The sequence below is a fragment of the Cibotium barometz genome, chromosome 29 (assembly GCF_041138505.1).
Source record: "Cibotium barometz isolate CiBa-2024 chromosome 29, ASM4113850v1, whole genome shotgun sequence".
Taxonomy (NCBI): Eukaryota; Viridiplantae; Streptophyta; class Polypodiopsida; order Cyatheales; family Cibotiaceae; genus Cibotium; species Cibotium barometz.
This window is the reverse complement of record NC_141074.1, coordinates 24,653,224-24,666,497: the sequence shown is the minus strand read 5'-3', so window position 1 is coordinate 24,666,497 and position 13,274 is coordinate 24,653,224. Positions and strand designations below refer to the sequence as shown.

The window sequence follows — 13,274 nt, the reverse complement described above, 5'->3', positions numbered from 1 at the left end:
GTGGCACCCATTCAACCTACCCGCCAGACTGGTGTGTTGAGGAGGAAGCATCAAAGGGGATAGAATCGGGTGCGCGTTGAAAAATGGTTGCGAGTGTATTGTCATCATTGTTGTACAAAGACTTTGTTGGTGGACCCATTGTGTATCGACTCATGCCAAACTTGTCATGCATTTTGCCTTTGACACAGAGACTTGCTCCACAGGATGCACTAGGGGCATTGATGGGTGGGCACACGATAGTATACGATGACTCGTATGCCTACGTGGCAAACGTGTCATCCTATTCATGTGGCTCCAATGAGGATGATGAGTAATGCTTTGTGTTGACTCTAGCCAATAGTTAAAAGATGTTTGATGTTTATGCATCAAAGCTCAGGGTGGTGTTAATGTAATCTCCACTAGTTTGTATTTGCTATTATCAAAAGATTGCTTATGATTTCTCAATATAATTTGCTACAAAGGTTGAGCACATATTTTATTTGAATAATACAACATTTTTGCTAATCCCCCAAGATTACTTTTGCCTACTCGTATGTAATGTACAAAGGATTACTTGCTTTGTTATGGGTCATATATGTATGCATGAGACATGGAGTGATAGTGTAACAATCATTGACATGTTATCACAAACGGGAGGCATGTTACAAAAAAAACTTTTACACATGCTCATCACAAAGGTAAGTATATAAATATTTACGTGAATTGAAAACATCACATTATCTTACATTTTTAATTAAAAGTATGTAGCTTTTACAATCACATGAGTTTAAATGTACATTAGTTAAAAAGAAAATTAGGTAAGGTGGAACAAGGTGCAAATTTTGATTTATATTTCAAGTCAAAGAACGATTACAAAGCCAAAATTAGAGTGCTCGTTCACATCTATGGTTTCATATACATAACAACAAGGCTCACTGCTCGAGCGTTTTCAGAACTAATCCCGAATGTCTACATGCAATCTCGCCACATCAACATTTGTGAACCAGTCAACCAAGCTGCAAAGAAAGGCAAGGCAAGTATAAGAGTTAGGGACACAAAAACAACCACAACAAGATTTGTAATATGAATGCTTACCCAACCCCTAGGCATCTTCTGAGTGAAGATGTCCTCCGCCAAGCACTTCATTGTCATCATGTAGAAGCCACAGTCACTCTCCTCAATGTAGTCATCATCACTCTCGTCAATGTAGTCGTAATTACTCTCCTCATCCTCCACATCATTGCTCTCATCACTCTTAGTAGCCTCCTCATCCTCCACATCATTGCTCTCATCATAACTCTCGTCAACGTAGTCGTAATCACTCTCCTCATCCTCCACATCATTGCTCTCATCACTCTTAGGAGCCTCCTCATCCTCCACATCATTGCTCTCGCCTCCTCATCACCCTTGGTAGCCTCCTCATCATTGCCCTCGTTACCCTCATCAGCCTCATCATTGCTCTCATCACCCTCATTAGCCTCCTCATCACCCTCATCTTCCTCCGAGTCCTCACCCTCCTCCTCCTCCTGGTTCTCCTCCTCCTCCGCCCTGTCCTCACATCACCCTCCTCACTCCCACCCTTGACACCACCGTCACTATCCTCCATGGCACCCCCCATCAAGCCCATGACCCTCAGTGTCTTTGTCATCATCCTCGGGCTAGCTTCTACATTTTGGGTCCACTTTATACGCCTCTACCAATCAATAAACAAGAAGTAGATGACATAGCACACAAGCACAAGTGTAGACCAACAACAATTAAAAGAATGCCCCACATACTCACATTGGTGTCATACCCCTCCCCTCCCGTATACGCCTTCGTATGGACATGCCTCTTCACAAAGCCACTCATGAATTTACCCTGCTGCATAATGCGTTTCTCCTTGGGGATTGCACCCCATGCCTCGATTGCCCTAATAATACGAGCCCTAGCCTCCACCTGTTGCGTATTCAACGAATGTTTGTTGTCCACATCCTTAAATCGGTCAATTGCACGTGCGTGGTCCCTCGTTGGTGACCCTGGGGCACCCCCAAGCCTAGAGCCCATGGGCCTACCCCCCATCTTGAGCGGGATTGCAACATCTAAGCCATGTGGATGCTTTAGATGTTCGACCATTCTCAATGCATGTGTTTCTTTGTGGACATGTCGAGGTGGCACGACACTGCAACACAGCCCCCCCACCCCCCCTCCCCCCTCACCCCCCTGAGGAATAGCTCTACATAGGGCTGTAAAGTAAACCTGGAAATCAATACACAAACTAGTGGTGGCAAGAGGAAGATGGACCTAAACCCAATCACAACAAACCTTATCTGTGTGCGGGAGGATGGCCCGCAAAACAATCCTCTTTGTCGGGCTCTTCGTCGACTTGCCTTTTTGAGTGCCAGAGTGTGCCGCAAGCTCCTTCCCCTTCCCTTCAGCCATCTGTAGTATGTAGATAATTGTCTCAGCCCCATCCAAATCCAGGCCTGGTCCCTAATCCCCATACTTATACAGATAAACCTGGACCTTGGGGGGGGGGGGGGAGAGAGAGAGAGAGACCAATTACATACATGAAACGCCAATAGATGGAGATAGAGAGGGAAGGAAGGGCTGAGAGAGAGAGGGGAGGAGAGAGAGAGAGAGAGAGAGAGAGAGGGGGGGGGGGCGGTATCAAACCTTGTGTCTCGCTTTGAAGGCCCTTCTTCGACGGGCGGGGCTTGCTCCTTGGGAGCCTCTTTTGCTAATTTCCCCCTCCTTTGAGCTGTTGCAACCTTCACCTTCTTCTACTTTTTGGGCTTCTCCACATGTACCACAAGCACAACCCAACATCAAATCCACTGTGTATACAGTTAAACCCGGGCATACAGAGGTAAATTGTGTACCAAATAGTTAACGTGGGGGGTGTGCCCTCTGTCGTTGCTGCCCCCATTCCTTTTCACTTTTTTCCAGTATCACGCGTCTCCTTTTTAGGCTTCTCCACCCGCAGCACAAATAGAACTCTTATCCACTGTGTACAGGTAAACCCAACTTATACAGCTAAACCCGGGCACACACACGTAAACCCAGTCACACACAAGTAAACCCAGGAAAATACAAGTAAACCCAGGTGTTGAATACCTATTGTAGGGGGTGTGCCCTTGGTCATTGCCCCCGCCGTTCGTTCTCTCTTTCCACCATCACCGTAGGTAAACTTGTAGCCATACAGAAAAACCTGAGCATCTAGAAGTAAACCGGGGCATATACAGGTAAACTCGAGCATCGAATACTTACCATGGGTGTGCCCTCCGTCGTATAGCATGTGCCATTTGTTTCTACCATACAAAAAAACCCGGGCATCTACAGGTAAACCCGGGTATATACAGGTAAACTCGAGCATCGGAATGCTTACCGTGGGTGTGCCCTCTGTCGTACAGCAGGTGCCGTTCATTTTGGGTTTCCACCATCATCGTATAATTTTTTAAATTTCTTCACCTGCAGCACCCAACATTAAACCCACGGTCATATAGACATATACAGGTCCTCCTACGGCCATACCGAAAAACACAGGCATGTATAGGTAAATTGGGCATGCACAGGTAAACCCGGGCACCGAATACAACATGAGCAAACATAAAGGTCCTCCGCGACCATATAGAAAAACCCAAGCACTGACAAGTAAACTTGGGCATGCAAAGGTAAACCTAGGCACCGAATACGTACCAACCAAACATACAGGTCCTCCTGTGGCCATACAGAAAAACCCGGGCACCGACAGGTAAACCTAGGCATACACAGGTAAACTCGGGCACCAAATATGTATCGACCAAACATACAGGTTGTTGGAATTAGGGTTGCAAGAATGCACACACAACTTCAAGAAGATGAGGAAGCTTGAGCACAACACTGTAGTGTATTATGAGTGCCAAAAATGAAAGATAACCAACCCTAAAAGATAATGGGCGTATATACAATGCACGGGGGAAAAAACCTCCTAGTGAGGGAAAAAGTGCCCCGGCGGTCCTAAGTGTGTTCACACACATCACTACTATAATATGGTAACAAATCCCCCCTGGAGTGATGCGGTGAACAAGAGCTAGCACTCATGTATAGGGAAGTGTCTAGCTATGTGGACGAATCCACAAAAGGGAGTAAGCCCAAAGCTTTGCGAAAAGCTTCGAACTTTTCACGAGGCAGAGCCTTTGTGAAAAGGTCTGCAAGGTTGTCCTGTGTTGGCACATAAGCCAAACTGATCTCTCCTGCAGAGAGTCTCTCCCTGACATAATGGTAGTGCACCTCAATGTGCTTCGTACGAGCATGGAACACTGGGTTCCGCGCAACTGCCAATGCGCTCTGACTGTCAGTGAAGATGGTGGTGGCAGATGGCTGCCCAACACCCAAATCAGCCATAAGGCGTCTGAGCCACACACACTCAACCGTAGCTGTGAAAGCTGCCCTGTACTCAGCTTCACAACTAGAAGTGGCCACAGTAGGCTGCTTCTTGCTCAACCATGATATGCATGAGCTTCCAAGCATGAAGCAAAAACCACTCGTGGACACGCGTGTGTCATAACAACCAGCCCAGTCAGAATCTGAAAAAACATGTAAATCTGGCGGCAATGATCCCCCCTTGGGATAAAACAACCCAAGATGCCGAGTACCACTCAAATAGCGAAAGATACGCTTCACTGCCTGCCAATGCTTAATGCCTGGGCTATGCATAAATCTGCTCACCTGTGAGACTGCAAACTGAATGTCTGGCCTCGTAATGCATACATAAATGAGGCAACCAACAGCTGTCTGATAGAGTGTGACATCAAAGTGATCTCCAGCATCATGAAGACTCAACTTCAAACCTGTCTCCATTGGAGTAGCAATAGGCTTGCAGTCTTCAAGGCCAAATCTCCGCAACAATGTTTCAATATACTTTGTCTGACACAAAGCAATACCTCCATCACACTGCTTAAATTGTATCCCCAAATAATGATGCAAATGCCCCAAATCTGACATCTCAAAAGAGGCATTCAAATCAGCCTTAAAATCAGCAATATGACTCTCATTTGGTCCTGTGAGCAGCATGTCATCGACATAGAGAGCAATGATTAGATGTACACCATCCACACGTTTAACATACAAAGTGCTTTCTGTTGGACTATTCTGAAACCCATGTGCAGTCAAATATGCATGTATTTTTTCATACCAAGCTCGTGGAGCTTGCTTTAAACCATATAAAGCCTTTTTTAACCTACACACTTTGTTTTCCTGCCCTCTTTGAACAAAACCACGAGGCTGCGATACATACACCTCCTCATGCAAATCTCCATTTAAGAACGCAGTCTTTATGTCCAGCTGATGTACATTCCAACCATTATGAGCTGCTAATGCACAGATGCTACGAACAGTGGTCATACGACATGTGGGAGCAAAAGTCTCATCAAAATCAATGCCCTTCTCTTGAGCATAACCTTTTGCAACAAGCCTAGCCTTATGGCGATCCACTGTGCCATCAGGCTTACGCTTCAATTTGTATACCCACTTAGTGCCAATGGCCTTCTTGCCAGGGGGCAAGTCACATAAAGACCATGTACCATTCTTCATAATAGCATCGTATTCTGCTTGCATAGCAGCCATCCAATTTTCTGAACTTTGTGCCTCATCAAATGAAACAGGCTCACTTTCATCGCACATACTAGAAACAGCCAATGCATAACAATCTGACGCATAAGAGGCACCATGAGAGCCAGAACGAGTGCGACTAGACAAAGGGGCATCCAACTTGCTGTCACGCAAAGTCTGCACCAGCCATCTAGGCATATTCCTAGAGCCCTCAATCTCTTGTCTCTCATCCTCAAGTGCATCATGCACATCTGCATCAGATATAGGCTGATCTGTGCCATCATTTAAAACCTGCATAGGCTGAAAAACTGCCTCATGAGGTATTGTACTTGACTGTGCACCACTGAAAAGAGGCAACAATGTATCATAGACATCACGTGAGCTGATATCTGTCTCCTTAGTACATGAAACCAAGGGCTGAACTGCATCTTCCACAAATACAACATCACGGCTAACCAAAATGCGCTTTGTCTGTGGATGATACAAACGATAGCCTTTGCTCTCAGCACTATATCCAACAAAAATACATTTGACAGCTTTGTCATCCAATTTTCTGCGATGTTGCACAGGCACTAATGCATATGCCAGGCAACCAAAAACACGTAAATGGCCAACAGATGGCTTGCGGCTATGCCAAGCCTCATATGGAGTGACAACCTGTAATGCTTTGGTGGGACACCTGTTTAGTACATAAGTGGCACACATGACAGCCTCAAGCCAAAAACCATGTGGTAGACTTTGACTCTTAACCATACATCTTGCCATTTCCATGAGAGACCTGTTTTTTCTCTCAGCCACACCATTTTGCTGTGGTGTATACGGCACTGTACATTGGTGTTTTATCCCACGCTCAGCCAGAAATGCATTAAATTCTGAAGACATATACTCCCCCCCTCGATCTGAACGGAGGGTGCCCATCTTACTTTCTGACACATTTTCAGCCATAACCAAAAACTGTTTGAAGCACAAAAACACTTCGGACTTTGCCTTCAAAGGATATACCCATGCATGCCTGGTAAAATCATCAATGAAAGTCACGAAGTAAAGGTAGTTTCCAAATGATGGAGTTTGCATGGGACCACAAACATCACTGTGAACAAGCTGCAATCTGCGTTCAGCTCTCACTGATCCATCTTTGGGAAAGGAAGCACGCTGCATTTTACCCAATATGCAGCCCTCACAAACATGCTTGACAGGTGCCTCAAGCTTAGGCAAAGAAGACACCATTTCAGATTTCTGCAGGCGCAGCAAACTTGCAAAATTCAGATGACCAAAACGTGCATGCCACAGTTTTGCATCTGAAATAGCCTGCGTATCCATAATAGCACATGCTGAATCCTCTACACATTTGCCATCCATATTGAGCTTATACAGCCCTCGACATAGTGAACCAGATGCTACAATGATGTCACCACAAGAGAGATCATGAACAGTACATCTGTCATCCACAAATTTTACAACCAAACCTGTTTTGGCAAATGCGGAGACTGACAGCAGATTCTTTTTGATCCCTGGCACATACAATGCATCAAAAAGTGTAAAGGTGTTGCCATTTGCAACGTTCAGCACAATCTGTCCAACTCCTTCAACGGGATAAGAGGAGTTATTGGCACAAGTGACAGTATTCCCTGTGGGAGCAGACTCAAGGAAAGTGAATAAACTGCGCTGCGAGGTGATATGCTTAGTGGCACCACTGTCAAAGTACCATACATCTGAATCTACTGCAGACATACATGTGTCATGCAAATATGGGTCATAACTGCACTGCGCATTGAATGCCCATTCTGTATCTAGCACAACATTAGCAGATTCATTGTTAGAAGGAGAGGCATCTGCAACAGCCATACCAGCCTCTTTCTTCTTAGCCTCTTTCGCAGCCAGCTTAGGACACGCTTTGATGACATGATCATTTCCCTTACAGTACTTGCAAAATGTCTTCTGTTTGTCACCCTTCTTCTCATCTTTGTCTTCCTTCTTTGGTTGCGCAGCATTTGCAGATTTCTGCTTACTAGAAGAAAAGCCAGCTTTACCTTTCCCGCTTCTCTGACTAGCAACGAAAGCTTGATCTGCGACACGCATAATATTCCTGTTTTGCCTTGACTGGTCTTCTTGCAGCAAAACAGAAACTAACTCCTCAAATGATAAGGCATTGGGATTGCCTTTCATCATCAAGCGAAGAGTGGAAGCAAAACCCTGATAAGAATCTGGTAGACCATTCAAAACAGTCTGCACAAGTGAACTGTCTGACAGGATTTCATCTGCAGAAATGAGCTGCTCTTTGAAATCCTTGATCTTTGTCAAAAAGCTATCCATAGAATCACCTTCGTTCATATGCTCACTCTCCAACTGTTTTCGGAGATAAGCAACACGAGCCTCATTTCTTGCCTGATACAATGTGGCAAGTACATCCCAAGCATCCTTAGAAGTCCTGCAGGAGCGAATATGTGGGATAATGGTACGTTTGACAGACAGCGCAATCAAGGCATGAGCCTGCGCATCTCTACCATCCCAACGAATCTGCTCTGCTGAAAGTGGTGGTTCTCGAACAGCTGCTACAGCACTTGTGCCTGCACCATCATCAACAGTACCTGTTTCTGATGTGTTTGCAGCATTCCCAGCCACAATAGGACGTGCATCAATACCCTACACAATGTTCCATAACCCCTTTGCTACCAATACATGTCGCATCATATATGCCCACAATGGATAGTTGGTGCCATCCAACTTATCCTCAGCAGCCAACATGCGGAATACATCATTGTTGTCAGCCATGGCCAATGACTGTACTACTAGATGTAAATGCTGTCTGTAAGAGGTAAACCTGTATAAAATCGACCTGTGCTATGTAGCACAGCCCAAAACAGACGAATGGGCACCTGTCCTGCAGATTTTAATCTTGACAGAAAATCTGCACAGTAGGACGATTTTGCCTGCGCAGTACTTGGAATGCAAAAACGGAGGGCGAAATGACTTCAGATCAAAATTCTGAAACGAACAAGCCCTACGGGCTCTCCCCACGGCATATACTAACCTGCAGACGCTCGTGAAACCTCGTTGCAATCGGAGGAGATGAAGCGGCAGGTGCCGGTGATGTTGCCCGGGAGGAGGAAGCCTGCTCTGATACCAATTGTTGGAATTAGGGTTGCAGGAATGCACACACAACTTCAAGAAGATGAGGAAGCTTGAGCACAACACTGTAGTGTATTATGAGTGCCAAAAATGAAAGATAACCAACCCTAAAAGATAATGGGCGTATATACAATGCACGGGGGAAAAAACCTCCTAGTGAGGGAAAAAGTGCCCCGGCGGTCCTAAGTGTGTTCACACACATCACTACTATAATATGGTAACACAGGTCCTCCTGCAACCATACAGAAAATCCCGGGCATATACAGGTAAACCCAGTTTGCGAATACCTATCGTCGTTATAGCACCCACTGTTCATTTTCTCTTTCCACCAACAAGGTCTAATTTTCTGTGCTTCTCCACCTGCAGAAAAACCCGACATCAAAACCCGCGGTCATACAAGTAAACTTGGGCATCCTACAAACTCGGGCATCTACAGGTAAACCTGGGCACTGAATACCTACCCTGGGGGGTGTGCCCTCCATTGTCGTTGTGCAGCCCCCGTTGGTTTTCTCTTTTTTCCACCATCACCCGTCACCTTTTTAGGCTTCTCCACTTGCATGCAACACAAGCAGAACCCAACATCAAATTCGGGCATACATAGGTAAACCCATGATCACACAGAAAAATCCGGGCATATATTGGTCAAGGGCACCGAATACCTACCGTGGGGCGTGTGCCCTCCGTCGTTGTTGCAGCTGCCATTCGTTTTCTCTTTTTTTCACCAGCCTTTGTCACTTTTTTGGACTTCTCCACCTGTAGCACAAGCAGAACCCAACATCAACCCCCGATATGTGTAGGTAAACCTGGGCACGAAGTACTTATCATGGAGACTTGATTCGTTGTCGTCGTAGACACCGTGCATTTCCTATTGCCCTCCTCCACCTTCACTGCGGGGGGGCGGTGGGTCCTCTGTCGTCGTAGCTGCTCCACGCGCAACTATCCTCTTGGGCAGGCTGACCCTTCTCCACACCAGATAGTGTGGCGGAGGCTTGCGAGGTGGCTGCCTAAGTCCCACCCTCTCTCCTTTTCTCCTACTTGTAGCGTCAGACATGGTGTGTACAAATCGTGGGGCTTGGGCACATAGGGGGTGAAAGGCGCTTTAGATGCTACATATTCCAGTAATGCCGTCGAAATAGCGGGGGAAACGAAGTTGCCTTCTTTCATGCGCCGGGCTCTCTAAACCCGGGCACAAATGTTGTCTCGAGGAGGGGAGATTCGCACCACGTGGCGCGGTATGCGCACAAGTGGGCCACGTGATCCCCTCATGCATGTAACCACCCTCAGTACTACACTACACGTGGCATTTTGCGTACCCACCGAAGTGACCACCTCAATTTTTGGACCTGCGAAGCGATCGCCATTAGCATGATGGGCCCAGCCGCCGCTTTCCGATGCCATCCCGCTTTTTTCGATGAGCTTGCCATGCCCTGGTTTACAGAAAATGTAAACGCAGGCCACTTGCCACGTGTACGCTTGCGATCTCCCCTCTTTCCGTGCCCCACTTCCATGCAGTCGATCAAAGGTACACGGTGAGTGATAATGAGCACAGCAAGATAGGAGGACTCGCATTAAAGATGGCGTGGACATTGTGTCGGGCCTGCTGCAATGCATGTGGCTTTGCCACGTGACACCTTGCTCACAATGTCCGCGGGCCGTCCAAAAGGCGTGCCAAGAATGTGTAAGAGGAAACTTTTAAAAACCTTGCGGGATAAATAATAGAGAGAGGTGTGCCGTCCACCATTGGTGTTTTGTGAAAGGAGGAAATCGAGTTATGGCGGACGACAGCGCTTTCGTTCTGGTGGATCTGGAGCAGCAGCAGGACCCGGGCGGAGGGGGCTCTTCGTCGGCATCGGGTGTTTTGGAAGAGCGGCAGGCGTTGCAGGAAGCCCTGGCCGATGTGGCGGAGTGCCGGGCTAAATTGGAAGCCCTAGGCGAGCCTCCGGAGCACGAGGCTCTGGAGGAGGCCCGCGCCGCCCTCGCCTCCATCGACGCCGTGCTCGCCTCCAACCTGGAGCACCTGCTATCGGCCGCGCAGCCCATCACCACAGATCGCGAGCATTGGACAGCTCTTCAGGTAAGCTTTCGATCCTTTATTGCCTACTTTACCCTTCCTTTTCTACGTGGACTGTGAATGGTAACCAAGCCCTGCCTTTCTTAGGGGCAGAAAGAGAATGACTTACATGAGGCTGCACGGATCGCAAAGCTGCCGTACCAAGCCATTATTCAGACTGACGAACTGCATCGGTCTTATGAATTGCTGTTGAGAGATGCCGAAACGGACATGTTAAGGCTGTCCGCCTCGCGGGATTCGCCCTCGCCCAGGGCATCGCAGGAAAAAGAAGGAGAAGAAGAAGGCGTAAACGAGGAGGTTGCCCAGATTTTGCTAGCGGCGAAAGAAGGGCCCATCCAGATAGTGGATTTGAAGGGGCGCAGGATAACTCGAGTACCGGATGCTTTTGGCAGGATATCCACCTTAGTCTCACTTGATCTGTCAAATAATCAGTTGAAGGTAACTTATCGATTGTTTTTACTTGCCAGAGGCATCTTGTCTCTACAAAGGTCCTTCCAGGCAAAGCTTGCTTATTCCTCGTTTTCCTGCGTCTTTTACAGGTCTTGTCAGATTCCATCGGTGGTCTGGTAAACCTCCACACTCTCAATCTTGAGAACAATAACCTGGAATCCCTTCCTGATTCCATAGGTTTGCTGAAGAACGTCAAGGTTTTGAATGTTTCATCCAACAAAGTTGCCGCCTTTCCAGAAAGTATTTTACAGTGCAGGTAGGTGCTCCGTCTTCCTCTTTTTCATTCACCTCCAAAGCATATCTTACCGGATTCTGGATACGAGGTCTACAGGTTTCTTTATTTTCTAGTTCTCAAAGGTTTCGCTTTCTATGATGTCATGTTCTATGGTTTGTATTTACCATGATGTCAGTGGGAGTATACCGTCTCCCGGACTTTATGAAAGATTCATTGGTGATATCCCTTGGCACAATTTTAAAGAGTAGAGAGAGAGAGAGAGAGAGAGAGAGAGAGAGAGGATTCTTACTTCGAGTAGCTGGTTTTTTGTTTTACTTGTTGGTTTGCAGTTCTTTGGTGTCACTGAACGCAAATTTGAATCAGCTTTCATATCTTCCCTCTCAAATTGGCTTTAGTTTGCTCAATCTGCAACAGTTATCTCTTCAGTGGAATAAGCTGCGGTCTTTACCAGCTTCTATCTGCAACTTGAAGTCGTTGAAATGCATTGAAGTCAGGTTTAATCATCTGAGGGCTTTGCCATCAGCAATTGGGAATCTCTATAATCTCGAGCTTCTTGATGCCAGTTGCAACTTCATGGATTTGCAAACTGTGCCCGACACAATTGGTGACCTAGTCTCCTTGGTTGAAATTAATCTGAGTTGCAACCAGATTAGGTCCCTGCCAGACTCGTTTGGAAGGCTGCAAAATCTGAAGAAGATCAATATCAAAGATAATCCTTTGGTAATCCCTCCACGGGAAGTTGCTGAGGCTGGAACAGAAGCAATCATGGCTTATATGAAGGAGAGATGGCAAAATTTCTTGGAAGAGGAGAAACAACGCCTTTTAGCGGAAGAGAGCCAGCAACAGAATAAATGGTTACCCCCGGCACTGGGTGGATCATGGTTAACCAGAGTACTTTTTGGAGTAGCTGATCGACCCTCACGGCAGGCCTTGTTCAGTGAGGATTACTTGGAGCAACAGTTGTGAAGGCCAGGCCATGCCTTACTCTGTACATAGCTTTAGGAATCAAAGGTGGTTTAACTAAGTATGAGGAGTTCGAAGAACAGATTTAGCTTGTTTGATTGCGAAGTTTGTATTAATCAAATTGTGTGAGTCTGTTATGGCTGGCAGTTTAATTGTGCATCCATCTCTCTCTCTCTCTCTCTCTCTCTCTCTCTCTCTCTCTCTCTTTCTCTTGCTCTCTCATGCTACTTAATTAGGCAAAGTTTAGTTCCAACAGTGGTATAGGTAGGGTTCGTCAAGCTGGGCACTTAATAAAACAATATCCAATAAAGGTAACACCTTCTGATGCAACTTTCCCAGCCACCAAGTCATTGAGCATGGTAGTAGATATGGACTTAAGCAAATCACTTCCAACTATATTGAGGGGAATAGGGTGAAGTAAAATGGTGGCTCAGGGGAGCTACTTCTAAGATTTGTAACACTAGGTACCAGATGACTTCCAACTATTTTGAGGGGAATAGGATGAAGTAAAATGATGGCCAAGGGTGTATCTCTTGTCAATAGGATACTCCAATCTTCTTTCCTATTGTTGTCAACTATAAGAGAGATGTTTGGGATATTGAAGCGCCCAACAGCTTTGGGAGAAGAGAATTTTTTTCATATGATCTTAGGGATACTTGTTACAAGAGGATCACCACTCCAATGAAGTTTATGCACAGAGCTTTAAGGGAGGGGAGGTCACAAGAGAAGGGTCTTTAGAAAGAGAAGAAGTAGAGGCAAGTTGGGATAAGCAATATGTAGTGAAGAACCACTAATGCAAAACTTGGAAGCTAAGATATGGGAAATCACCATAGAATCTTGCATGTATTAAGAAGATAATCTTATACAGAGCTATGA

At 46.2% G+C, this 13,274-nt stretch overlaps 1 protein-coding gene across 1 annotated transcript; it reads left to right on the top strand.

Annotated features, from left to right (window-relative positions):
* Positions 1–10,368: 10,368 nt before the first annotated feature.
* Positions 10,369–12,544, top strand: LOC147621966 (plant intracellular Ras-group-related LRR protein 1-like). The gene is made up of 4 exons (XM_086822991.1): positions 10,369–10,753; positions 10,838–11,188; positions 11,290–11,456; positions 11,765–12,544. The coding sequence occupies exons 1-4, from the start codon at positions 10,451–10,453 to the stop codon at positions 12,399–12,401; spliced, it is 1,458 nt and encodes a 485-aa protein (XP_086679117.1). The 5' UTR covers positions 10,369–10,450; the 3' UTR covers positions 12,402–12,544.
* The last annotated feature ends 730 nt before the right edge of the window (positions 12,545–13,274 follow it).

Coding starts and splice junctions, on each gene's coding strand:
- LOC147621966 (XM_086822991.1), top strand. CDS start 10,451: ATGGCGGACGACAGCGCTTTCGTTCTGGTGGATCTGGAGCAGCAGCAG. Junction 10,754..10,837: donor AGCATTGGACAGCTCTTCAG/GTAAGCTTTCGA, acceptor TGCCTTTCTTAG/GGGCAGAAAGAGAATGACTT. Junction 11,457..11,764: donor GAAAGTATTTTACAGTGCAG/GTAGGTGCTCCG, acceptor GTTGGTTTGCAG/TTCTTTGGTGTCACTGAACG.